Source organism: Euleptes europaea, chromosome 19, assembly GCF_029931775.1.
Source record: "Euleptes europaea isolate rEulEur1 chromosome 19, rEulEur1.hap1, whole genome shotgun sequence".
NCBI lineage: Eukaryota > Metazoa > Chordata > Lepidosauria > Squamata > Sphaerodactylidae > Euleptes > Euleptes europaea.
In genome coordinates, this window is record NC_079330.1 from 6,370,052 (window position 1) to 6,398,033 (window position 27,982).

The 27,982-nt window shown below is 50.5% G+C and overlaps 2 protein-coding genes across 2 annotated transcripts in view; one reads left to right on the forward strand and one right to left on the reverse strand.

The window, feature by feature from the left end:
- Positions 1-27,982, reverse strand: part of INTS11 (integrator complex subunit 11) — a 130,497-nt gene that overhangs the window by 74,591 nt on the left and 27,924 nt on the right. The gene's annotated exons all lie outside the window — the stretch shown is intronic.
- PUSL1 (pseudouridine synthase like 1) overlaps positions 1-27,982 on the forward strand; it is a 35,188-nt gene that overhangs the window by 936 nt on the left and 6,270 nt on the right. The window contains exons 2-5 of the mRNA XM_056865514.1: positions 1,884-2,022; positions 11,282-11,469; positions 22,124-22,273; positions 24,175-24,348. Of these exons, the coding sequence (XP_056721492.1) occupies positions 1,884-2,022; positions 11,282-11,469; positions 22,124-22,273; positions 24,175-24,348 (651 nt within the window). The remainder of the gene's footprint in view (positions 1-1,883; positions 2,023-11,281; positions 11,470-22,123; positions 22,274-24,174; positions 24,349-27,982) is intronic.

Sequence of the window (27,982 nt, forward strand, 5' to 3'; positions counted from 1 at the left end):
CCTAATAAGGAGAATTGGGGCTGGGTGGTGGTGGTGGAGAGTGACTGCCGTTCAGTCTCCGGGAGATCTTTAGAGTTTTGTAAAATGGACAGCAGCGAGGGAAACAAACCCAAATTGTAGGTTCAGTCCCTGGCATCTCCAGTTAAAAAGAAAGGACCGGGCAGTAGGTGATGTGAAAGACCTCTCCCTGAGTCCCTGGATAGCAGCTGCCAGTCTGAGTAGACAGTACTGAGCTTGATTGCTCAATGGTCTGATTCAGTAGAAGGACGCTTCATGTGTTATGTGCAGAGTTGGTAGCGGTTTTATCTCTTTGCGCTGTTTAGCAGGGTTGAGCACATTTTCGAAGTGCTTTATGTTAGCAGTTTCCCTCTCCTTTTGTGCCTGGGACTTGGCACGGGGAAACAGAACCAACGTTGGCAGATCTGAAGGAAAAAAACACATATTCCTTCAAAGGGCAAGGTGGAGGAGAGTTTGAATGCTCTTTGGTGCCGCGGAATCTGAGGCCGGGCCGTTCTCTTCTGCTCCATTCTCCCTTTTTTCTTGGCCAAAACGAGACTTGACCCAGACAGCGACGGAGGAGAGGCAAGAAGGGAGATAATGGGAATTAAATATGCAAATGACATCTGCTGTTAATCTGCCTAAGACGCTCCTGTCTGCACCTGCTGCTTAAATATTTTCTTTCGGGTTTAACCACACCACGTTCTTTTATTAATAAGAGGGAAATTATTCCGCTCAAAGCGTGCCGGTTCATTCCTAAATGAGTTTTCCCCCCCCAAGGGACTTTGAAAAAAAAAATTAATTGGCTCTAGTTTGGCTGGTTCTTGGTCGCATATGTCTCTGCGACTTGACGAGAGCGGGAGCATTATAGGGGCTTAGCTGGGAATTCAGAAGTCCCTGATGCCAATTGTGGGGACTTCGGTGGTCTTAGGCAAGTCCCGTTCTCTGGAACTCAGCTCTCTCAGCTAGAATATGGGATTGTTAGTGCTGGTCTGCCCTGCAAGGTTGTTGTGAGGCTGTGAACAAGATAATACCTGGCTAATGGATGTAAATGTGGCATCCTGGTTTGGAGGGCAGTGCAGTTTTACTCACTGGCCCAATAGCCAACTTGGGAACCGGGCAGAAGGTGCTGAAATATTTGTCTACCGGCTCTGTATGTTTTACAGATTTGTTATATTTTTGATGAATTTTTAAGCTATCTCGAGGACTGTGGGGGGGAAATTACATTTTTAAAGATTGGTACACATGAACACTAGGAGCCTTGTGGCACAGAGTGGTAAGCTGCAGTCCTGTAGTCAAAAGCTCTGCTCACGACCTGTTCGATCCCAACAGAAGTCGGTTTCAGGTAGCCGACTCGAGATTGAATCAGCCTTCCATCCTTCCGAGGTCGGTAAAATGAGTACCCGGTTTGTTGGGGGTAAAGGGGAGATGACTGGGGAAGGCCCTGGCAAACCAACCTGTAAACAAAGTCTACCTAGTAAACATCGGGATGTGACATCACCCCATGGGTCAGTAATGACCCGGTGCTTGCACAGAGGACTACCTTTTATGGACACTAGGCTGAGGTTGGGGGCAAGTTGGTTAGCTGGACCAACCCTTAAGGATGCTCTGTTTAAAAAAATTATCTCTTAAAATGTTTATTTTGTGTGCGTGTTTGTGCACACATACAGCTGCTCCCCTCAGGGAAGGGAGAACTGTTATCTATGATAGCAAAACAGAACCTCCATGGACAGAGACTGTGTACCTGTGAATAGCATGTCGGGTATAAGAAGGAGAAAGCCACCATCTTCATGCCCTCTGCAGGAACTCCCTAGAGGTCTTCGGCTGTCCTCTGCTGGAAACTGAATACTGGAGCAGACGGCCTGTCCTCTCATTTGTCGAAGCAGTGCGGATTTCGTGTTCAGCATGTGTATAGACCAGCGTGGCTGTTGTTTTCAGACAACGTTTTTTCTTTGTTTCGTTTTCAGTGGCGTGAAAGCAGTCCCCCCTGACCAGGCGGTGCTCGGGGTGCAGAACTACATGGAGGTATGTGCTTCGACTGTGGGTCTCAGGGTGTGGGGTGGGACCGCCTGATGTGTCTGTAGGGGAGGGTCACAAGACACACGCGGAGAGAGGTGGTAAATGGTGAAAGTTGTTTGGAGTTTGGAAGAGCAGCAATGCTGGGAGAACAGGTATGCGTGGTGTAGTGGTTAAGAGTGGTGGTTTGGTAGCGGTGGATTCTGATCTGGAGAACCGGGTTCGATTCCCCACTCCTCCACATGAGCGGCGGAGGCTAATCTGGTGAACCGGGTTGGTTTCTCCACTCCTCCACATGAAGCCAACTGGGTGACCTTGGGGGTAGTCACACTCTGTCAGCCCCACCCACCTCACAGGGTGTCTGTTGTGGGGAGGGGAAGAGAAGGTGATTGTAAGCTGGTTTGATTCTTTCTTAAGTGGTAGAGAAAGTCGGCATATAAAAAACCAACCCTTCTTCTCCTCCTTCTCCTCCTCTCTTTCTCTCGGAGAGATTGACCAACTGACCCCTAGAGGCCAACCAAGCACGGTCAGGACTGTATCACTTTAGGCTTTGGAGGGCAGAAGTCACACAACAGAACACTGCTTCCTATGCCATCCCTCCGTGGAGGAAAACAAGCACGTCCCTTCTCACAAAGGCTTTGTCCCTGCAAACAGTGGTGAACCGGAAACACTAGAACAGGGATGGCGAACCTTTTAGAGACCGAGTGCCCAAACTGCAATCCAAAACCCACTTATTTATCGCAAAGTGCCAACACAGCAATTTAACCTGAATACGGTTGCTAACTCCAGGCCTGGAAATTCCTGGAGATCTGGGGGACAGCGGAGTTTGGGGAGGGAACTGATCTGTGTAGAGCGGCGGTCGGTTGTAATCCCAGGAGATTCCCAGGCTCAACTGGAGGTTGGCTAATACTGGAGCAGACGGCCTGTCCTCTCATTTGTCGAAGCAGTGCGGATTTCGTGTGTGTGTGTGTTAAGTGCCTATGAATCAAAGTCCCACAAAAAGTCCTATCTTTGGCAATCGTACCTGCAGCGGTATAGCGCGGTCGCCGGTCGACCACTCTCGACGAGATCCAAGCCAAGCGTCAGCTGGAGGATTTAGCTTTCCTCTGTTTCTTCCCTCCAGATCTGTCCCTGGAGCAGCCAGGCAGGTCCCGGTAGCACTGCAGGAGTGCAAGCAAGCGTATTTCAGAGAGATGGGAGCCCTGAAAATACAAACTGACTTTCCAGGGGCATATGGTGTGGAGGCCTAGCCAGGGACTCCTTTTTTAGGAGACACACAATTCTGCTTTTCAGAGCCTCCGTGGCAAAGTTCCCAACTGGAGCTGACAAAGGCTGCCGGCCTGATGGAAGGTGGTGTAATCCCGTTGCTTTTCTAAAGGGGATGACTCACGTTGAGCTGCCATCCCTGGGAGCCGGGTGGTCACAACTTAAGGCAAGAAGGCGGGGGCGGCACCCCCCGAATGACCTCCCCTCCCCGTGTGTTCCAGGCTGTAGTCCAGACCAGCGTAGGACAGTTTTGGTTCTGGAGGTAGAGAATCTAAAACGGTGGTTTTTCTCCCGGCGGCCCCAAGTTGGTTGCCGTCAACTGGGAAGTTCTGCTGCCCAGCCCTCCTTGAAATTTCACCGAGGGCTGGTCAGGATTCGATTCCTCTACCCAGCCCAGCTGGGTCTCCCATTCTGCCTCCTTTAACAGTATCCCAGCTGTGCTGATTGACCCGGGCCGAGACCCTGGAGAGCCGCTGCCCGTCAGAGTAGACATTAAAGGCATTGACGGGAGGATGGTCTGATTCAGTATAAGGCAGCTTCATGTGGGGCCCTCGGATTGAGCAACCCATTTCTGCCGTGGTACAAGTCACGGCTGGACGTGCCCACTGGTGGGCATATAAGGTTCCAAACCTGGAAGGTGTATTCTGTCACCAAAGCTCAGTTGAGGTCAGCTGCCAAGTGAAACGGGCATAAGGCTGTGCCCTGTGAACCAAGCAAGAAAAGAAGCCAACCTAGAGGCTTCATACTGCCTCCCAATCACAGAGGCCGATTTCAGATGTCTCTCTGCCCTTCTGTCCCGAGTAGGGTTGCCAACCTCCAGGTGATGGCTGGAGACCTCCCAGTACTGTCTACTCTCTCTCCAGGGTCTCGGGCAGAGGTCTTTCACATCACCTCCTTGCCTAGTCCCTTTAACTGGAGATGCCGGGGATTGAACCTGGGAGCTTCTGCATACCAAGCAGATGCTCTACCACTGAGCCACGGTCCCTCCCCTAGCAAGAGACTAGGCAGCAGCCTCCGGTTGTGCGATTCCTGGTTAATGTCAAGCAACTAGGAACAAAATGGCCTGCCCTTTTTGTGTATATACATTTGTGGGTCAGTTAGAAAAACTTGTTCTCTCCCTGCCGGTCAACTAGTTTTAAACAAAATACATTAAATTAGGTTGGACTGGTAAAAACAAAGGTATGGTCGTTTTGACCTGCCAAGGGTGGGTTGAATCTGTTTACGGCATTAATATTAAACTATCCTTGATGTTCACGGTTTGAGACATGTGCTGATTTGTAAAAACAAATCTGTCAGCTGCTCCTGTACTGTGAAACAATGAAATTATTTTTTGTAGTGTCATAATTTGTTAATTTTTAACAGCATTGGGTTCAGGTTTCTGTAAGAACAAATACTCTTGGTGGAATCGGCAGCCCTCTCATGTGCTTAGGAAAAGGGTATTTGATGCATTTTTGGAGGATAGGTTCCTTTGACAACTATTGCCTGCAAAGGCTAAGTAGAATCTCTGTTATCCTATGAACACATGAAGCTGCCTTCTCCTGAATCGGACCCTTGGTCCATAAAGGTCAGTATTGTCTACTAAGACTGGCAGCAGCTCTCCAGGGTTTCAGGCAGAGGTCTTTCACATCACCTACTTGCCTAGTCCCTAATCCTGGGGATTGAACCTAGCGCCTTATGCATGCAAAGCCAGTGATCTACCACTGAGCCACGTCCCCTTCAGTTGCTGTGGGGCAGTAGCAGGGTCTCCATGCTCCTGCTTGTAGGACTTTTGGGGGCATGGCATCTGATTGGCCATAGTGGCAAACAAGTTGGCCTACTAAATCATTGGGTTGATCCAGCAGGGGTCGTCTTACGCTCTTACAGTGTATGGATCATTGAGTGTTTTGGAGAAAGGCACTTGTAGGGCAAATATCCTATATACGTCACCCCAGAGGCAGTGCATGAGGGTCTCCCCAGAGCAGGTGACCGGAGTTCCGAGACCGACGAGAGGAAGTTGTTCAGTGTACTTGCTGTATCGTTGGCTCGATCCCTCGCAGTGGCAGGCCGCACCCGACTTTCTTGAGGCTCCGTTGATGTTAGGGGAGCTGAATCAGGGGACCCTTGATTAGAACCACCTGGGATGCCTTGGAGGAGCATTACTAAGAACTCGCGTGAAGCTTGCCAGAAATCGTTCAGCCCTTTGAGCGTCTCCCCTTCCCCTTTCTTTCGGAGGTCTTCACATTTCTATAATCGCCAAGGTCCTGGTATGCAAAAGCAGAGAGCAGAGGGAGATTGAGTTTGAATATTAGATGCTGGATTTTCTTTTCTTTTTTTCTAGTTGCAAACTGGGACATGAGTTCAGTCTTCGGTGAGGAGTTTCTCAGTCTTTTGGTAACAGCGGTGCAGGGTTCCTGGATCAAAACTGGCAACGCATCTCGTCTTTAGACTCCAAAAGAGAGATGTTTGTCTCGCTCTCGGCCAGCTCCTAGATCGACGGGGAGACATTTTCCATCCCAATTAGTACTCCCTCTCAACATCACGCCTACCCCTTTGCCAAGTCTGCCAAGGTTCGGGGATGGGGCGGCGCTTTCTGAACCGTGGGGATGTTTCTTGGATTCCACCAGCAGCTGTCGCGTGAGCTGCCGTAGGGAATCCTGGGAGCACCCTCACTTCCTTGCCTGTATTTTGGCAGGAGTTGCCGATGCCGTCTCCTCCACCTGGTCCTGGTTTCAGCCCCGGTACTCTTCCTTTATAGGAGCCCCGTGGCACAGAGTGGTAAGCTGCAGTACTGCAGTCCAAGCTCTGCTCACGACCTGAGTTCAATCCCGACGGAAGTCGGTTTCAGGTAGCCAGCTCAAGGTTGACGCAGCCTTCCATCCTTCCGAGGTTGGTAAAATGAGTACCCAGCTTTCTGGGGGTAAAGGGAAGATGACTGGGGAAGGCACTGGCAAACCACCCCGTAAACACAGTCTGCCTAGGAAACGTCGGGATGTGAATGGGTCAGGAATAACCCGGTGCTTGCACAGGGGACCTTTACCTTTACCTTTTTACCCTTCCTTTGCTCCTGTGGGTGACCGTGGAGCAGCCTGGTAACAACAGAGACCACGTGGGGAGCTCCTGATCTGTCAGAGACTCTGCCTGTTGGATGGGAAACGGTTCTGGCAGAGATGGGCAGGGGGTATTCTCCTGAAGATCCTGGGGAGAGTATAAAGAGGTGGGCAAGGAACCTGAGGTGTAACAAGGACCATCGGGGGCTCTCCTTTCCTCATGGAGTCTCCCTCCAATGGACAGTGGTAGACCCTGACAGATATGGGCATTACTCAGAATATTTATCAGGGAGATGTCCCTGTAGCCTTCGACAGTCCCAGGAAAAAAGGGGGCCCTCTTTCAGCTCGGCTGAGTTTCACCCCATAGTTTGAGCGCTGTGGCTTTTGTTCGAAAACCCTTTTCCTTCGCCATTTCTGTGTCCCATTGTTTTTTTTATTATTGTTGGGTGTTTTCTCCCCACAATGGGTGTTTCCCAGAACAATTCTTTTCTATACAAATGCCTCTCTTTTTTTCTTGGCCCGCGAATGTTTGTGTCAGGTCCAAGAATCTTTTTCACCCCATGCGCAAGTAAACAGCAAAGGGATTGGAATAGGACAGCCTGGGTTCGTCTCTCCAAAGTAAAAACGGTGGACGCGGAGAGGCTTCTTGCTGACTTGGAAAGCCTTCTTGGAGACTTGCAAGGACGGGATGTGTTTCTTCGCCGCGCTTCCCTCAACATAAAAGGAAGTTGTCCGGTGGTACTCTTTGCATGTGTGTCTCATGTTTATTTCATTTAAAGGCAAGGTTAGGTGGTCCTTTTATGCAGGTTTGCAAGCCGCAATTTGTGGGGTCACCTATGGTGAGCGAGACTCCCTTTTCCATGTGTGTACCAAGCTGGACTCTGCCACCAGCTCTCTAAAGCGATGCAGTCCATTTTTCCCGGTCAGGGCTCCCCCGTTCACCTAGATGCATGAACCAGGCCTTAACATGGACGTGCTACAACAGCTTGCACATGCACACCCAGAGCAAGAAGGGAAAAGTCCATAAAATTATGCATGGTATGGAGAGAGTGGACAGGGAGAAGCTTTTCTCCCTCTCCCATAATTCCAGAATGCGGGGTCATCTGAAGCTGGTGAGAGATTCAAAACTGATAAAAGGAAGTATTTCTTCACACAACACATGGTTAAATTGTGGAACTCTCTGCCCCAGGATGTGGTGATGGCTGCCAACTTGGAGCATGCCTTTATATTATGTGCTGTGGAGCACAGGCAGGATGCTAATGCAGTTATCTTGTTTGTGGGCTTCCTTGAGGCCCCTGGTTGGTCACTGTGTGAACAGACTGATGGACTTGATGGGCCTTGGTCTGATCCAGCATGGCCTTTTTTACATTCTTATGTTCATAAGTCACCTCCATACCTTGTTTATGGGCATCTTTTCCGGCAACGTTTGACCATGTAGTGTTGGACTAGTTGAACCACTTGTCTGTTCCAGAATGACACTCCTGGGGTAAGTCGCGGTGTGTTTGAAGCCGACCAAAAGCCCTCTTGACTCTACCTCTTTCCTTCCCTTCCCTTTGGTGCAGCACGCCATTAATTGGAATTACGGGGCACTGCTGTCGCCAGAGCCGAGACACAAACGATTACTGATGAATAAATAATGTATTGCTTCTTAACTCGGCGTAAGCAATATTAGCAGATTACGGATTGGGGGTCGGGGAGGGAAATAAAGGCAACAGATGTGCGTGAGGGAGGGGACGTGCTCGGAGGGCATCAGAAGGGCACAGGAGAGGACACGAGAGGTCATTTGCGAACATGCTTAGCATTTGCGTCCCCACAGTATGCAAGGTGCTTTCAGTTGCATTGCTGCTGGAAACATTTGTATGTGTGGAGGCATGTCACAGAGGAGGGCAGCAGAGGGTAGGACTCGCAATAATGGGTTTAAATTGCAGGCGGAGAGGTACCGGCTGGACATTAGGGAAACTTGTTTACAGCCAGAGTTGTTCGACAGTGGAATCAGCTACCTGGGGAGGTGGTGAGCTCCCCCTCACTGGCAGTCTTTAAGCAGAGGCTGGACAAGCACTTGTCAGGGATGCGCTAGGCTGATCCTGCATTAAGCAGGGGGTTGGACTAGATGGCCTCTACGGCCCCTCCCAACTCTATGATTCTATGTGTGCAATTCGGCAAAAGGGCAAAGTATTGGCGCAGAATTCCACTAGTTGACACTGTAGTTTCATTTAAAAGGAGGGCATTGCAGGGCGACTCCCCAGGCCCACACCCTATTCTGCTGCCAACTCCTGGATCCGTTTGGGCCTGCAGCAGCTGGGGTCTTTGAGCGAGTGACAAGAAGCAGAAGAAGAACAAGAGTTGGTTTTTATATGCCGACTTTCTCTACCACTTAAGGAAGACTCAAACTGGCTTACAATCACCTTCCCCTCCCCATGACAGACACCCTGTGAGGTGGGTGGGGCTGAGAGAGTGTGACTAGCCCAAGGTCACCCAGCTGGCTTCGTGCATAGGAGTGGGGAAACAAATCCAGTTCACCAGATTAGCCTCCACCGCTCATGTGGAAGAGTGGGGAATCAAACCCGGTTCTCTAGATCAGAGTCCACCGCTCCAAACCACTACACCACGCTGGAACAGGAACAAGGAGAAGAGGCGGCAACCGCTGGTCACCTCACCCTTTGAGCGCCAGGGGGGAATGGGCCCAGAGGGACCAAACAAGTAGGCACCTTGCCTGCCCCCACCCCCCAAAAAAAACTGGAGCGGGCACTGAAGGCAGGCGGATTCTGAGTGAAGACGTCTCAATAGCCCTGCGGGCTGGACCGGGTGTCCTTGGCATCGTTCAAGCCCAGATGGTCCGGAGCGCAAGGATCCAGCTGCGTCTTGAATTTCCCCAGCTCTCGCAGCCAGCATGGCGTAGTGGTTAAGAGCGGTGGTTTGGAGCGGTGGAGTCTGATCTGGAGAACCGGGTTGGATTCCCCCACTCCTCCACATGAGCGGCGGAGGCTAATCTGGTGAACTGGATTTTGTTTCCCCACTCCTACAGGCGAAGCCAACTGGGTGACCTTGAGCAAGTCACAGTTCTCTTAGAGCTCTCTCAGCCCCACCTACCTCACAGGGTGACTGTTGTGGGGAGGGGAAGGGAAGGTGATTGTAAGCCGGTTTGAGTCTCCCTTAAGTGGTAGAGAAAGTCGGCATATAAAAACCAACTCTTCTTCTTCTTTTACCTCAAACTCCATTTCAATTTGCTTTTAATGCCCCCGCAATGCCCTCTCCCCCTCCCCAGGCTTTCCGTTCGTCAAACCAGAGCCTCGGCCTCGTCTAGCGGAGACGGCCTGCCAAAACCTACTCAGAAACGGCTTGATTTCTGTCTCCTCCTCTCTGCGTAAGGGTAATAAATGGGGGGGGGGGTTGTTGTTTGCTAAGTGGAACCACATGCGTACAGCCGAAGAGGACGCCCGTTGCATTCCCAGGCCTGGGCCAGAAGAGAGAGCCTTTCTCTGTGAGTGTGCAAGGTCGTCGTTTACGCTCAGGGCTGCTCCCGCAGAGGCACGGGGAACGGGTGCCGATGCAGCCGCCGAGACTGCGGCCCTCCTCCCCACCCCTCAACCTGTTCTTCTCTGCTTCTCCAGCGGTGCTGCCGGGGGAAGCGGCCCACAGTTTTCTAGATAATGCGGGGTCATCTGCTGAAGCTGGAGGGTGGGAGATTCAAAACAGATAAAAGGAAGTATTTCTTCACACAATGCATAGTTAAACTGTGGAACTCCCTGCCCCAGGATGTGGTGATAGCTGCCAACTTGGAAGGCTTTAAGAGGGGAGTGTTCTTGGAGGAGAGAGCTATCCATGGCTACTAGTCAAAATGGATACTAGTCATGATGCATACCTATATTCTCTCCAGGATCAGAGGAGCAGGCCTATTATCTTAGGTGCTTTGGAACACAGGTAGGATGGTGCTGCTGCAGTCGTCTTGTTTGTGGGCTTCCTAGAGGCATCCCTGTGAGAGGTCGATTGCTGCTTCGTCGACACCGCTGCAGCTTCCGCAGCCAGAAAAAAAAAGACAGAAATGCAGCAGCCAAATTTAGAGATCCGCCTTCCTCCAGGGGCTAGGGACACAGGATGACTTCTCTGCTTGGGGCTTTGCGAGTCCGACCTCTGCGGTTTTAATAATTGATGGGATCTTGGCTCTGTTTTTATACCCCTTTCCCGTCAGGGCCTATAAACCATGGGCCGTTAATGTGTCGGGCTGTTCGTGCCAAAAGCCAGCTCGTTGCCCCTGAGCAGGACGCAGTCTGGATGCTTGGCTCCGACAAAGCAGGATCTGTCCCTGGGCAGGATCGCTCCCCGACCCTGCAGAGGGTCCGACCTGCATTCTCTGACGACTCCTGAGAATAACCTACGAAAATTCACTTTATAATCCTCTGTCTACTGACATTCCCCACTTTGGCACATCTCTCAGTGCCGTCCCCGCTCCCTAAGTAGCTACTGTTGGTCTAGAGAAAAGCTGAATCATGTGGGTCATAGAATCATAGAGTTGGAAGGGATCACCAGGGTCATCTAGTCCAACCCCCTGCACAATGCAGGAATTTCACAACTACCTCTCCCACGCACACTCCAGTGACCCCTACTCCATGCCGAGAAGATGGCCAAGATGCCCTCCCTCTCATGATCTGCCTAAGGTCACAGAATCAGCATTGCTGACAGATGGCCATCTAGCCTCTGCTTAAAAACCTCCAGGGAAGGAGAGCTCACCATTTCCTGAGGAAGCCTGTTCCACGGAGGAACCGCTCTGCCTGTTAAAAAATTCTTCCTAATGTCTAGACGGAAACTCTTTTGATTTAATTTCAACATAAAGTATAGATTGTTAGGGGTGAGGGGACCTGGCTTCAAATCCTCGTTTTCGTCACAAAGAACCCCACTTCTAATAATTGCCCGATAATTAAGCATCCCCTTTTGCCTCCATTTCCTGTCCAAGTTATTGCCTGGTGTTGGTTTTTCAGAAAGCAGCAGAGAAGCTCCTACCCGTCACTCCAATCAAATTCGTAGTCTCCAGCCGGACGGACTCAGGGGTGCATGCTTTATGTAACACTGCCCACATTGATATAGAGAGGAAACCGGGGAGCCCTCCTTTCTCTGAAACCATCCTCGTCAAGTCTCTTAACTGCTTCCTCCAGCCTGAGCCAATCCGGTGAGTTTCCAAAAAATACCAAGCCTTGCATTTAATCCTGGAAATAGGGCGGGCCGAACTCCCTGTGGCTCTGCTCGGAATTGGCTTTAGAAGAGTCAGCGTGGTGTAGTGGTTAAGAGCAGTGGTTTGGAGCGGTGGACTCTGATCTGGAGAACCGGGTTCGATTCCCCACTCCTCTACATGAGCGGCGGAGGCTAATCTGGTGAACTGGATGTGTTTCCCCACTCCTACACGTGAAGCCAGCTGGGTGACCTTGGGTTAGTCACAGCTCTCTTAGAGCTCTCTCAGCCCCACCTATCTCACAGGGTGTCTGTTGTGGGAGGGGAAAGGAAGGTGATTGAAAGCCGATTTGATTTTGCCTTAAGTGGTAGAGGAAGTCGGCATATAAAAACCAACTCCTCCTCCTCTTCTTCTTCTTGTTCGTCTATAAATCTAAGCTTTTTTCACCGAGCATTTGGAAAAGGCTTCTCTTGTTCTTCAAGTTCTCTTCCAGTTCGTAAAGTTAATGCGAACGCACTGATAGCACGTGCTTCTGACCACATAGGACCCCTGGCTTAAAAAGGTTGGAGACCCTTGTTCTCTCCCTTACCTGTGGTGGCAAATGCTGGCAGACAGCAAATTCACTTAAAACAGGGCTGACATTCCAGCCCATAGCTGTGACTGCTGGGCACCGAGCCCCTTTGCCTGCTGAGGGCGTCGACCTGCTAGCCCTGAAGATGGTTCGGTAGTTTCCGTGGAGCGCAGTCGGGTAATTGGGGAGGGGGCTGCAGTTCGAGCCTCGGAGCGAGAGCGATGGGTGCATAGAGCCAACATGGTGTAGTGGTTAAGAGCAGTGGTTTGGAGCAGCGGAGTCTGATCTGGAGAGCCGGGTTTGATTCCCCACTCCTCCACATGAGCGGCGGAGGCTAATCTGGTGAACGGGATTTGTTTCCCCTCCTCCACATGAAGCCAGCCGGGTGACCTTGGGATAGTCACACTCTCTCAGTCCCACCTACCTCGCAGGGTGTCTGTTGTGGGGAGGGGAAGGGAAGGCGATTGTAAGCCGGTTTGAGTCTCCCTTAAGTGGTAGAGAAAGTCGGCATATAAAAACCAATTCTTCATCGGCCTGATGTTTCTTTTCCGTAACGGCTTCGAGACGTTGTCATGGAACCCGTTCCAGCCGTGGGCACAATCCGAGTCTCAACACCTACGCCCAAAAGGCATTACTGCTGAGGAGGGAGGGAGAGAAAGAGAACGGCCCCGGTCGCTCCTTGTTAAGATGTTACATAAGCCAACTTTTTTTCACAAAGTTGGAGAAATGGCTCACCTTGCCAACGGCTTGGGGAGAATATTATCTCATTCCCCGCCTACGGCTGCCAGCGCTACGTGTTTACCTGCAGTCACCCCACAGTAGTTGGGTATGCTGCCAGTTGCTAAGAAGTTTGGGGAGCTGCTGGACGGGACATGATTTTAAGATCCAAAGTTGCCTTTAAATTAAATGGGATATTATTTCCTTGTATACCGCTCTGAGCCTGGTCTCGACCAGGGAGAGTGGGGTATTAAATTGAAATAATAATAATAATGATTCTGTCGAATCAGCCCATTGGTCTGTCAAGCCCAATATTGCCTACTCAATAACAGTGGCTCACAAGGGTCTTGTGCAGAGATAAGCCTGTCCTTTCAAGCACAGATGAATGAGGACCTTTCCTTTATAGTTAAATTGTGGAACTCCCTGCCCCAGGATGTGGTGATGGCTGCCAACATGGAAGGCTTTAAGAGGGGAGTGGACCTGTTCATGGAGGAGAGGGGCTATCCAGGGCTACTAGTCAAAATGGATACTAGTCACGATGCATACCTATTTTGTCCAGGATCAGAGGAGCACGCTTATTATATTAGGTGCTGTGGAACACGGGCAGGATGGTGCTGCTGCAGTCGTCTTGCTTGTGGGCTTCCTGGAGGCACCTGGTTGGCCTCTGGGTGAACAGACTGCTGGACTTGATGGGTCTGGGTCTGATCCAGCAGGGCTTTTCTTATGTTCTTATATTCTTAAGCACATAGGCAGGGTGCACTAGGGTTACAGTGGCAGTTTTCACCCTTCTGGAGTAAAAGCTGTCTCCTAAACTAGTCATTTTATCTGCCTCTTATGTTTGTACTCCTCCTGCCTTCCAATGAGCTCAGGGTATGGTTCTCCCTCCGTTATATCCTCTCAACAACCCTGCAAGGTAGATTAGGCCGCGCCGGAGTCGCTGGCCCAAGGTCGTGCCTTGATTGATGTTCAGGACTCAGTGAGAATCTGAACTCAGGTCTCTATAATGCCGGTCCAGTACCCTCTCCACTCCGGTGCCAAGTTTACTGTTCCTTTCAAACCGGAGGTAATCCCTTCTGGAAAGCTGTTGCGGCTGCCTCGGCTCTGTGTGAGGGTTTATCATTTATATACGGTAATCAAAAGCGGAATCAAAAGTTTTGAAACAAAAACCTGGTCGGGGGGGCTCCCCATCCCGGCATCAAACATCCTGGGATAGAAACAGCCCCCTCTCATGCACCTACGGCTTTTGCAAAGAGAATAGCAAACGTTAATGTCTGTCAGGCTTTGCCGGGTGCCCCCTATTCACTTTATCCCCCTAATCTCTGCTTTGTTTAACGCGGCCCAGCTCGGACGCCAACGCAGCAAGTTTCTGGCGGGCAGAGCTGACGTCAACTTTTTGTTCCAGGATCCTACTTTCGAGGGATAGAAATTTCTGTCACGCAGCACCAGGGACCCGTCCATGGGACCTGTCCACGCAGCGGTTATGCAAGGAGGATCATTGCTGTAGTTCAGTAGCCTGTTCAGTTGGAATCTCAACTCTTTTATGCTTTACCCTCCAGGTATTGGGGTCAAGTAGACCCCACCTTTAGGCCTAACCCATGAGGTCTCTTTGACAGCAAGTCCAGTTATTTTTTTTAAAAATGTATAATGGTATTCAGGATTATTACAACCAGATATATATGATACCTGGGGTCCCTCCTGTTGTATCCCCACAACAACCCTGTGAGGTAGAGTAAACTGAGGGACAGTGGCTGGCCCCAAGATCACATGGTGAGCTTCGAGGCTGACTTGAACTCAGGTCTCTCAGGCCTGAGTCCAGCACTGTAGCTGCAATTCCCACACACACACGCCCCCCCCGGCAGTTCGCTCTGGTTACAGGGAAACAGCCTTCCATCGAAAGGAAGCTCTACCTGAGTGCATGCAGAGTGCTTTTTCCGTGCACTTGGCTCCTTTGCTTCGAGGACTAGGGTTTACAGAAGGAACGACTTCTATCCAAATCCAAAGCCGCTTTGCTTTTCCCTGCAAAAGTACTGGTTCCTCGACCGGTGTTTCTCTAACTTTTTGAGCTCTGGATCCCTTCCAGGCTTACTCTACCCCACCCCGCCCTCTGACATCTGTCTGTTTGGCACGCGAGCACAGGCGACCTCTTTACCCACAGCTGCATGTACACAGCCCGTTGCCGTGTGGACCAGGTTTTGGGGATCGGGGTGCTAATCTCTCGCTCCCCTCCCCAGTCCCGGAACTATGGCCTCCGGCCTACTCCCCCCCACCCAAATTCGCCCCATGTCTAGCAGTGAAGTTTGAGATCCGACTTGGGCCCCCCCACCATCTTGCATTTTCTTCCTGTTCATTTTTTCCTGGCTACACGCGACCATTAAATATATATATATATCAGAGAAACCTCGGCAGCTTTGCATTTAAAGCAACCGATTGACACGCGATCTGACGAGAGTCACGAAGTGACATTATCGACGGCCCTTTCCTGACGCCGAATTTTAAAAACGTCGGGGGCTTTCAAGCGGCTCGGCGAGAAGAATTTGGGAGGTTTGGCACCAGCGCTCGTATTGTCGACAGAGCTTGGAGAGGAAACGGGATTCCTGGCTTGGCTATTCAATCTCCCTTTACCTGGGGGAGGGGGGAACTGTTCGGTAACTTAATATATTTCCTGCCCTGAAATTGGCTGCAGCGACAGCCGGCGGAACCGCGCCAAGGCCCCTCGCATTCGGGGAGTGTAGAGTCGCAAAGTTGCGTTCCGGGAATTGCCCGTAGCCCGGCTCGCGATCTGCTTTCTCTGAAATTAAGGCATTAAAGCATTCCTGGGCTGTCAGATGAGAGGCCTCGGGGAGGAAACTGCCGGGGCCCTGTTCGTGCGCTGTGATCACAGGTAGACACAGCCAAAAAATCTCTCCCAAAACGAGCAACGAGACACCTCCCAGTCTTTGGCAGGGCAGAACAGTTTCCCCAGCGTTTGGGGGGGGAATGCTTACGCAACATGTTGAGAAAGTGACAGGATCTGTCATCTTTTCTCCCCCCCCCCAATGGTAATCTCTTTTGGGAGTAGGTGTTGAGCCATGGATTCTGCCCACGTTGAACGGGTTCCATGACAACGGCTCAAAGCCATAGGAAAATAAATGTCAGGCCGATCCACCCCGTCATTCTAGCACTGGGGGGGGGGGGGGCTGTGAAACAGTTGGGCCTTGAAGGGCCAAACGGGAGCCCACCTTACCCAACCATGCTCCAAAGAAACGAACGCACCACCTCCAGGGTTAGAATCATAGAGTTGGAAAGGACCACAAGAGTCCAACCCCCTGCACAATGCAGGAAATTCGCAGCTACCTCCTCCCCAAACCCCCAGTGACTCCTACTACATGCTCAGAAGATGGCCAAGATGCCTTCCCTCAGTTAGGATGCTGATGTCCTTAGCGGGGATTGCCGACAGTTGTGTTGGGGTTTCCGGTCTGAAATTTGGGGAGTGGTATTTGCTGGGAAAGAACCTGAACCTCCCACCCATTTGAGATGGACTCCCCTGCCCTGCTTATTTCTTGGTTTGCAGCTTGAACACATGAACCTGCCTTCCAGGGAATCAAACCCTTGGTCTATCAAGGTCAGTATTGTCTGCTCGGACCGGCGGCAGCTCTCCCAGGGTCTCAGATTGAGGTCTTTCATGTTACCTCACACCTGATCCTTTTAACTGGAGATGCCGGGGATTGAACCCAGGACCTTCTGCGTGCAAAGCAGGGGCTCTTCCACTGAGCCAGGACTCCTACCTGAATGCCGGAAGTGCCAGGAACACGAAACTTCGTAGGTTGGGGTATTGCCAGTTAGGCCAACAGAGTAACTGGCCGGTCCTTCAGGGCTTTTTTAAAGGTAGAGGTTATGCAAGAAGCCTTATTATGCCTGAACTCCTTGGAGTAAGAGTGGGATAAAAATGTTCTTCGTAGGTGACATGCCTACATGGCTATGAGCACATGAAGCTGCCTTCTACTGAATCAGACCCTCGGTCCATCAAAGTCAATATTGTCTACTCAGTCCGGCAGCGGCTCTCCAGGGTCTTGGGCTGAGGTCTTCCACATCACCTACCTGCCTAGTCCTTTTTACCTGGAGATGCCAGGGATTGAACCTGGGACCTTCTGCACGCTAAGCAGATGCTCTACCACGGAGCCACAGCCCCTCTGTTTTAGCCATATGTGGGTTTGGGAACAGCCAGTGTTTATCAGTCGCCCCTCCCTGCTTGCCTATTGTGTGTGTACAGCGCCATTGAGTCACACGTGACTTACGGTGACCCCAGCCAGCGGCAAGTGAGAAGCAGAGGTGGTTTGCTGTCGCCTTCCTCTGCAGAGTCTTCCTTGGTGGCCTCCCCTACAAGTATGGAAGTATGGCGGACTCTGATCTGGAGAACTGACCATAGCATTTCTGGCGATTCCCAGAAGTGACGAGGGTAGCAGTAGGAACCACCAGAAACTCTATGGTCAGAACTTCCCGTAAGCAGACGAGGCCGTGTTTTTCTTTTTAATTTTTCTCCCCGGGACGATCATGCCCCCCCATTCCCGTTTACCCCCCGTTTCCACCCGCCAACCAGGTGACCATCGGCGGGCAAGGGCTACAGTTACCTGGAGGCCCCCCACAAAAAGTGGGCAAATGGGAACCCCTAAAGTACACACTTCGAATATCTGAAACAGCGCCAGAGAGCCAGCGTGGTGTAGTGGTTAAGAGCGGTGGTTTGGAGCGGTGGAGTGTGATCTGGAGAACCGGGTTTGATTCCCCGCTCCTCCACATGAGCGGCGGAGGCTAATCTGGTGAACTGGATTTGTTTCCACGCTCCTACACACGAAGCCAGCTGGGTGACCTTGGGATAGTCACAGCTCTCTCCGAACTCTCTCACCCCCACCTACCTCCCAGGATGTCTGTTGTGGGGAGGGGAAGGGAAGGTGATTATAAGCTGGTTTGATTCTTCCTTAAGTGGTAGAGAAAGTCGGCATATAAAAGCCAACTCCTCTTCTTCTAATCTGGTGAACCAGGTTGGTTTCCCCACCCCTACACACGAAGCCAGCTGGGTGACCTTGGCTAGTCACACTCTCTCAGCCCCACCTACCTCCCAGGGTGTCTGTTGCGGGGAGGGGAAGGGAAGGTGATTGTAAGCCTGTTTGACTCTTCCTTAAGCGGTAGAGAAAGTCGGCATATACAAACCAACTCTTCTTCTTCTCCTCCTTCTCCTTACCCCCCATCGGTGAAAGCAGAACATCCAGGGAAGGGGCTTGGAAGCCAGCCCAGCCCCATACCCCTGCCCCACAGTTATCCCCCAACTCTAATCCAGAAGGGCTCGTAATAGACAAGACAGGCTCAAACGCAGAGGAATCCAAACAGCTGCGCGGCCTGCGAGCTGCTCAAAGGTGCCAGCAAATCCTTCCGACGGGGCCAAACAGGTGGGGGAGTTTTACGGCGCCTTCTTGCCTTCCGTCGCCATGACAACAAAATGGCTTCACGTAGGCCCGGGGGGCTTTAAAAACCTGCGCGAAGGCCGTGGGAGACGGGACTTTTGAAGGAGACGAGGTGGCTGCTCAGTCCCGGCAGCCAGATTAGCTTCTGGGGAATAAGAGGCTCGCCGGCCGTGTAAAATCCTTTTACGGCAGATAAAGCAGCTGGCTTAAAGCTGCCCGGAGGAAGGAGCGCCACCAGGACAGCGAGATAATGGCCCCGAAGCCGTCAATCTGCCGTACGGCGAACAACGAGAAGATCACGACGCCGGCAGAGTAGGAGAGGAGGCGGCAAGCGAAGGGCAAAAGGATAGCCTTGGCGATCGCCACTTGCTTGTTCACCCATGATAAATGAGGGTTTCTTTTAGGGGACCAGGTGAGGGGATGGGTATAGCCAGATCTCGTCAGATCTTAGAAGCTAAGCAGGAAGAAGAAGAGTTGGTTTTAATATTCTGACTTTCTCTCCCACTTAAGGAAGAATCAAACCGGCTTACAATCACCTTCCTTTCCCCTCCCCACAACAGACACCCTATGAGGTGGGTAGGGCTGAGAGAGCTGTGACTAGCCCAAGGTCACCCAGCTGGCTTCATGTGGAGGAGCGGGGAAACCAACCCGGTTCACCAGATTCGCGTCCGCCGCTCACGTGGAGGAGTGGGGAATCAAACCCGGTTCTCCAGATCAGAGTCCATTGCTCCAAGCCACCACTCTTAACCACTACACCACTCTGGTATGAAGAAGAAGAAGAGGAGGAGGAGGAGAGGGCATTGCGGGGGCATTAAAAGCAAATTGAAATGGAGTTTGAGGTAAAAGAAGAAGAAGAGTTGGTTTTTATATTCCGATTTTCTCTACCCCTTAAGGGAGAATCAAACCGGCTTACAATCACCTTCCCCTCCCCACAACAGACACCCTGTGAGGTAGGCGGGGCTGAGAGAATGTGACTTGCCCAAGGTCACCCAGCTGGCTTCTTGTGGAGGAGTGGGGAGACAAACCCGGTTCTCCAGATCAGACTCCATTGCTCGAAGAGGGAGCATGAACGTCCCAGCCGACGGGGAACAAAACTTCTACCGTTGGCAAAAATTGGGTGCAAACATGCTCTTCGGTTGATGGGGGGGGGTAGTGATCCCCGGGCAGGGACAAGCCACCCTGGCCGCGGTTACACCTGGCGGCCGCCGCTGCTCAAAAATCTCATCTGCAGCGGTTGTTTTCGAGCAGCCGGTTAATCAGCTTGCTACGGCAGATGGAGAGAGCAAGAAAAAAACTAGGTCATCCTTCCCAGCCCGGCCGTCTTTACGGCACGACTTCGCCGCCGCTGGCTGGGAGCCGGCCCTTCTGAGTCGGAATCTGTCCGGGGCTAGTCAGGCAAGGTTGGCTTCTCCGGCTGCACCGGGAGGGCTTTCAGGATGCCGTGGGCTTAGTTTTTTTTTCCTTTTGCCAAGGTGGGCCAAGCCCTGTCAGGGCTATACCGCTTCAGACTCTACTAATGGTTTGAACGCTCCTCTGATTTCAAAGAAAGCCCAACTAGCCTTAATAAACGAGCATGTCGGGAGCAGAGTTCTACTCCGAAGGGCTAATTTTCTTGGTTTGGTCCCCCCCCCCCATAGCCCATGTGTTCAATCACAGGAGACTACCCCACGTTCTAAAGTGGTACAGTCCTGATAAGGGTTGATGGACCTGAATTAGTCCATAGATCCTGCTGTATCCGGGTGGGTGGAGAACTGAAGTGTGACTGCATAAGTTTGGGAATTGTTTTATTTGACTTTGAGGCTCCCCATTGCCCCTCTGTATGCGAGCCAGTTTCAGACTGCAGGAGACCTCTGAAAAAGGATATTACAGAGCTTGAGAAGGTGCAGAAAAGAGCAACCACAATGATTAAGGGACTAGAGCAACTGTCCTATGGGGAGCGGTTAGGACGCTTAGGGTTGTTTAGCTTGGAAAGAAGGTGGCTAAGGGGAGACATAATAGAGGTCTATAAAATTATGCATGGTTTGGAGAGAGTGGACAGGGAGTTTTTCTCCCTCTCACATAATACTAGAACACGGGGTCATCTGCTAAAGCTGGGAAGCGAGAGATTCAAAACAGATAAAAGGAAATATTTTTTCACTCAACGCATAGTTAAATTGTGGAACTCCCTGCCCCAGGATGTGGTGATGGCTGCCGGCTTGGAGGGCTTTAAGAGGGGAGTGGACATATTCATGGAGGAGAGGGGTATTAATGGTTATTAGTTAGAATGGATACTGGTCATGCGGCATACTGTTCTCTCTAGTATCAGAGGAGCAGGCCTATTATATTAGGTGTTGTGGAACACAGGCAGGATGGTGCTGCTCCAGTCGTCTTGTTTGTGGGCTTCCTAGAGGCACCTGGTTGGCCACTGTGTGAACAGACTGCTGGACTTGATGGGTCTTGGTCTGATTCATCATGGCTTTTCTTATGTTCTCTCCAGGATCAGAGGAGTGTGCCTATTCTATGAGGTGCTGTGGAACACAGGCAGGACAATGCTGCTGCAGTCATCTTGCTAGTGGGCTTGCTAGAGGCACCTGGTTGGCCACTGTGTGAACAGACTGCTGGACTTGATGGGCCTTGGTCTGATCCAGCAGGGCCTTTCTTATGTTCTTATGAGGGTACATCCTTCTCTTCTCTCTCCCCCCTGGGTGCGAAGAGTAAAAACTGTCCCATCATTCAGTCATTCATTCCCACGTGCATGCCAGCATGTCTTAAGAGACTCAGAGGAGGCCCCCCTGAGCCCAATCCATCAGCTCATGATACACTCACTCTTCCAATGAGCTTCCACCGGGGATGAGTCACCCCACCGTGTCTGTGCATCGGGTGAGTGATTGGATCTTTCATTGCCCAGCAGGCGTGAGTGCCCTTGGAGAATGTTCCCCCGTTGTGCATCTTCAGATGCGAACTTTGTCCCCTGCATTCTTCTTCCTGCGATGCATCGTTCACTTGCGGAACTCCCTGCCTCAGGGTATACCGAGGGCTGCTTCCTTAAGTGCCTTAAAAACTGATTTATTAGATCAAGCCATGGACTGTTCGGTGTGAGGGAGTCAGCTGTAAGCATCACCTCCACGTTGAGAAGCAGCTGACTTCTGAATCGTGGGGAATGGGCTTTGACCTCTAGGCTCTCCTTTTTGGCCTTCCCTGGTTAGCAACCATGGCAGAGAGGATACTGAGATAGTGAGACCTTCAGCCGGGCTGCTTTTATGGCTTCACACCAATCCATATGGCTGACCCTGGCCAGTCATATTCTCTTAGCGTAGCCTCCCTCACAGGGTGGTTGTGCAGATACAAGGTAAAGGCGAAGCATATGTGCATTCCGGAACTTCCAGATAATGCAACAGAGAGGTTGCTCACCCAAGCCTCAGTGTCGTTGCCGGAGCAAGACGCTGTTTGTTTGAATCCTGAATGTCAACACTTGTTCATACAATATTTTTGTTCCTGAATCAATGACACTTTTCAGAGGGCGATTTTCGTTTGATTTTAAAATTGTGTTATTTTACATTTAGACATTATCTTATGGAGACATTCTATAGCATGGGGATACATTATGTTTTATGGAATCAGTCAATGTAGTAATATAACAATAGGTACAGTAGATAAGTAAGATTCATTTTCTTGAAGTGGCTACAGCAGTTTATAACTTTTTATTATTAACTGTATTAAATGGATAATGAGGTAGACTAATTTAGTTTTATTACATCTAGTACTCTCGGGCCATGAGGGACAATGAGCTCGAGCACTGTTAATCTGTATATAATGTTGTTTTTAAATATCCCCTTCCTCTTTCTTATTTCTGTACCCCTATTTTGAAAGAAAAAAAACTTTTTTAAAAAGTTGTTCAAATAACGTTGATGTTTGGGTCAAGAAGGTGTTTTTCTTTTGACTTCCCCAAAAGTGTCCTGGGTGCCTGCCGTGTTCCCGACACCTTCCACGCCCGCTTCTCGGCCCTGTCAAGGACCTATGTCTATCGGGTGGCAACAGGCTGTTCCTATGCATACGAGATGCCCATTTTCGAACAGAAACGGTGCTGGGCGACATGTAGAGGGTGAGTCGTTGAAACAAACCTCACTCTCCTCTTGTCCACTAAGGGAGGTCTACCAATGGTTAGGAGCCACGATGGCTTAGTGGAACCTCCATGCTCAGAGGCAGTGTACCTCGAATACCAGTTGCTGAGGGGAGGACCACAACAGGCCGAGGCTTTGGCCTCCGTGCCCTAGAATCATAGAATTATAGAGCTGGAAGGGACCACCAGGGTCATCTAGTCCAACCCCTGCTCCAAGCAGGAAATTCACAACTACCTCCCCCACACACCTCCAGTGACCCCTACTTCATGCCCAGAAGATGGCCAAGATGCCCTCCCTCTCATGAACTGCCTAAGGTCATAAAATCAGCATCGCTGACAGATGGCCATCTAGCCTCTGCTTAAAAACCTCCAGGGAAGGAGCGCTTACCACCTCCCGAGGAGTACTTACCACCTCCTGCTTGCCAGTTTACTGGAGGCTGACCACTGTGGGAAACAAGATCTGGTCTAGACGGACCATTGGCTTATGCCTGGGAAGGGGTCATTTGGCTTATATGCCTTATCTGTCAGCACCCTGGAGCAGATGGTTTGCCTGCAGAAGGCCCCGGGCTGGTTCCCAGCACAACCAGTTAAAAGATCCCCGGCAAGAAGTGCTGGGAAAGACGCCAAAACGATTTTGACTCAGGTCATGTTGTTAAAACCCATAAACGATAAGACGCCGTCTTTTAAAAAAAGCAGTTCAGTATCGAAGGAGTGACACTCTTAAAACAGACAGAAATGCCGGCATTAGAGAAGCAATTAAAAGACTTATTGTGAAGAATTAAGCAAGCGAGCACCGTTTAAACGAAATCCAATAAAGACCGCAGCAGCCATATTAGGAAACAGCAGCAAATTAACCGTCACACGCTCACTTGAGCTGGTAGCCAGATGTATAAAAACTGTAAAGAAGTTTTAAAAAAAACCTGACAGTGGCAGGGGTGAAATGCCAGTTTAAACAACAGCAAAATGGTCCTGCTCCATGATTGGTAAAGGTTTGAGCCTACAAAGGAGACCTGGTTCATGCACACAGGAGAACGAGGCAGGAGTTGTGAGCAGGGTTCCCCCCCTTTTTACTCCATATTTTATTTGTTTTGTTTACAGCATTTGTATCCCGCCTTTCTGCTCTTACAAGGGCCACCAAGTCAGCTAACAATTTAAAATGTACATTACCACCACATACGTATTTTGTATCTTCAGCTATAAGCAAAAGTAGTCCCCCCCCTTCATGCTGTATTTTACTTATTAATTTACAAAATGTATATCCTGCCTTTCTGCCTCTTACAAGGGCCGCCAAGGCAGCTAACAATTTAAAACATGCGCGATAAAATCACATGCGTATTTTGCCGCTCCCTCTTTGCTTTCTGGCGTCTTTTTCATTGATTTGAGCCTTGGTTCCGATCAGGTGCTGCTTCGGAGACTTTATGAACTGGGGAAAACTCTTACGATTCTATGGTGTTGAGGCACCCCCCCCCCCCAATTAGCAGTCTTTAAGTAGAGGCTGGACCAACACTAGTCAGGGATGTTCTAGGCTGATCTTGGTTAAGAGCAGCGGACTCTAATCTGGAGAACAGGGTTTGATTCCCCACTTCTCCACATGAGCGGTGGAGGCTAATCTGGAGAACTGGATTTGTTTCCCCACTCCTCCACACGAAGCCAGCTGGGTGACCTTGGGCTAGTCACACACTCTCAGCCCCACCTACCTCACAGGGTGTCTGTTGTAGGGAGGGGAAGGGATGGTGATTGTAAGCTGGTTTGATTCTGCCTTAAGTGGTAGAGAAAGTCGTCATATAAAAACCAACTTCTCCTCCTCTCCTCCTTCTCACTCTTTCCCCCCTTTTTGTGTCTGGTTTTTTTTTAACATCTGGTCACCTGTCATCATGTTTCAGCCACTTGAATTTCTCGGCCATGCAGGAGGCAGCGACGTTCCTGCAGGGCACCCACGACTTCAGCACCTTCCGCTCGGCCAGCAAGGAACTGCCTGTGAGAAGCCCTGTCAGGACCCTGATGCGGGCAGAGGTCAGACCCTCTTCCGGTTTCCTCTTGCATCACAGCCAGGACAGGTGAGAGCTCTTTGCGCCAAAAGGGCGCTCTTGGTGTTCCGCAATTCAGTCGGCAACCTGCATATATCATGCCGAGTGTGGCGTTGTGGTTAAGAGCGGTGGTTTGGAACGGTGGCGTCTGATCTGGAGAACCGGGTTTCATTCCCCAGTCCTCCACACGAGCGGCAGAGGCTAATCTGGTGAACCAGGTTGGTTTCCCCACTCCTCCACATGAAGCCAGCTCAGTAACCTTGGGCTAGTCACAACTCTTGTCGAGCTCTCTCAGCCTCAGCTACCTCACAGGGTGTCTGTTGTGGGGAGGGGAAGGTGATTATAAGCCGGTTTGTTTCTTCCTAAAGTGGTAGAGAAAGTCCACGTATAAAAACAACACTACTTCTTCTGAATGGCACGTTTTTCCTTTGCGTGGCTTATTTGGCTCTTTCGCTTGGCATGGTTGCGCTCGATTGTCGGGAGGAGTGAGAAGCTTAGCGGCTGCCCTCCTGTTCACCCTTTCTTCCTACGCCTGGAGACATTACTTTTTTATATAGGTCAGTGAAAACAAAATAGGATAAAGCTGGATTTTATCCCGCGGTTTTGCTTGTAAATCTTTTTTTGTTTGTTTGTTTTGGTTGGGTTTTTTTTGCTTCGGAACCCGTTCGCTATAAAAGAATATGGCTCCTTGCTAATGGCATGTTCAGTCTATGTTGTTACGATTCCTCTTAATCTTATTGGGTTTGGAGCGGTGGACTCTGATCTGGAGAACCGGGTTTGATTCCCCACCCAACCCCACAGGAGCAGCGGAGGCTAATCTGGTGAACCGGGTTGGTTTCCCCACTCCTCCACATGAAGCCGGCTCGGTAACCTTGGGCTGGTCACAGCTCTTAGAGCTCTCTCAGCCCCACCTACCTCACTGCCCACATTGATATAGAGAGGAAACCGGGGAGTTCTCCTTTCTCTGAAACCATCCTCGTCAAGTCTCTTAACTGCTTCCTCAAGCCTGAGCCAATCCGGTGAGTTTCCAAAAAATACCAAGCCTTGCATTTAATCCTGGAGATAGGGCGGGTCGAACTCCCTGTGGCTCTGCTCGGAATTGGCCATATAAGAGCCAGTGTGGTGTAGTGGTTAAGAGCGGTGGTTTGGAGTGGTGGACTCTGATCTGGTGAACTGGATTGGTTTCCCCACTCCTCCACATGAAGCCAGCTGGGTGACCTTGGGCTAGTCACAGTTCTCTTAGAGTTCTCTCAGCCCCACCTACCTCACAGGGTGTCTGTTGTGGGGAAGGAAAGGTGATTGTAAGCCGGTTTCCTTCTTCCTTAAGTGGTAGAGAAAGTCGCCATATAAAACCAACTCTTCTTCTTCTTCATAGTGAAAAACCAGTGACCATCAGGCCATGGACGCTCTCATTGGGTGGCGGTGGCATTTCAGTACCATGGACAGCTCCTTAGTCTCTCCCTTGGGGCTCCTGTTACCAGCCTTGGCTGTCCCTCTTCATCGCCTCTCCCCTTTCATTCCTTCACCCTTACCCAACAATAGACTGATATTTCTTGCAAGCCTCAGCCCTGAGAACAAAATTAAATACTGTCAAATATTTAAGGAGCTCTTCTCAGGTGCGCTTCTGGGCGCTGCGATTTAATTTCTCTTTTCTTTTTTGACCGGCGTGCTCCCAAGAACCATGACATCGATTCTTTACAGTTCAACTCAACCTCCTCTTTTCTTTCTGGTTTCCCCTCCTGGAAAATAACCCCCGTTTCTGAATCCAGCTTTCCGGCTTCCATTTTAAAGTCAAATTCAACCTTTCTACTGGGCTGAGTGTTGCTAGCCCTGCCAAGAGAATTCTTGGGTGCCGAGTCTGTTATGGAGAAATGAGTTATGTTGTGGGGGCAGAATTGGCATCCGTTGCTTTGCGGAGGATTTTATTTTCTAGAAAGTCGTGAGGGGGAATCTGGAAAGTGAGAAGGAGTGTTTGGGGGGTCTTAGGGTTAGATCTGAAAACACACAGCACAGTTCTGCTGCTCAAGCTAAGCAGGGTCCTTGTCAGGATGGGAGACCACTCGGGAACCTGACAGATACAGCTGCGATGGAAGAAAGGCATTGCAATAAATAAAGTTATAGTTTAGGAACAAAGATACCTAAGGAAGATCATTCCAAAGGAGAGCAGATGCCTTCTCCTTCAGAACGTTCGATCCTTAAAAAAAAAGTATGTATATATGTTGCATTTTTAGGATTTTGACCATCTGAAGCGGGGTAAGGCGGGGACCAGAGAGGAAGAATTTTCTGGTTTGTCAACCCACACGACTCCTATTGTTTCTTTCTCGTACCCGCTCGGGGTTGCCAGGCTGTGGGAGACGCACCAGCTGTTGGGAAAGCGTGATCAGTTTTCATGTGATCAGAAAGGGGGCTGATGTCATTGGGGGGTACTCGTGGGAGTTTGGAGCTAGGCCACGTGGCCAGGGGACGGGGCGGAGATTGCTGAGATCGTTTTGATTACTTAAAAGCCACTTTGGCAGAAAAGAGAATACTGGTGACTTTTTCCTCATGTGTTGTGTTGGTCATCATCCCCAAAAGAAGAGTCTGAGAAACTGAGCAGTGAAAGTCCAGAGTTCAAATTCCACTCCAGCCAAGGGGGGCCTGGTGGAAGCAACTCTGAATTTCAGGCCTCCCTTTCCACACCACAAAAATATGAGAATAATAACAACAATAATAATGGGCTAGGAAGTGAGCAAGTGTAGGTTTCTAGTGGATACTCCCATCTATATCAGCACTGTGTCATCTCACCAGCAAAATCTCTTACAGGCAGGGAGGGGCTGTGGCTCAGTGGTAAAGCACCTGCTTGGCATGCGGAAATTAAGTCCTAGGTTCAATCCCCAGCATTTCCAGTTAAAAGGATCAGGTAGACAGCAGTTCTGGCCATTCTGACTTCAGCAGTAGGGGTCTGAGATGGACGATGGATGCCTCCTAAGCAGGGCTTTGTGCTATAGTTGGAGAAAGAGCCTGGCTGTTGGAGCAATTGAATGGGTCCAAAGCAAGTTGTGAATGGGCTGCAGTTGTTGGTAGCATGCCAGCTGCCCCAAACCTGCAAATTTTAACTGGTAGATGTGCGCCAGTGTGGTGTAGTGATTAGAGTGCTGGGCTAGGATCTGAAAGACCCAGGTTCGAATCCCCACTGATGCCATGGAAGCTCGCTGGGTGACCTTGGGCCAGTCATGCACCCTCCGCCAAACCTACCTCACAAGGTTGTGGTGAGGATAAAATGGATGAGAGGAGAATGATGTGAGCCACCTTGGGTCTCCGTTGGGGATAAAGATGAGGTCGAAATGAAGTCAAAAAGATGTGACGGATAATGTCTTAGACTTATGATTCCAACCCCCATGTAATCATTATGGGGAGTTCAGGGTAAACTCTCCTCTGCTCTTGGAAGGCACGCTGCCGCACGTGGATCAGGGCCCACGCTACCCTTCCCCAGCCTCTAAGAAGCTTTTGGCAGCGCCGTGTGCCGTAATCATATCGCCACTCGGGAGGGGGTGCTCCCTCGAGTTTGCTTTTTGTTCCAGCATCACATCGAGCGGTGAATTGCTTATATTTTAGGTCACGGAGAGATTTAGGAAGAAGTGGTGGGTGGGAGGTGGGAGAGCGGGCGATTTGCAAATCACAAAAA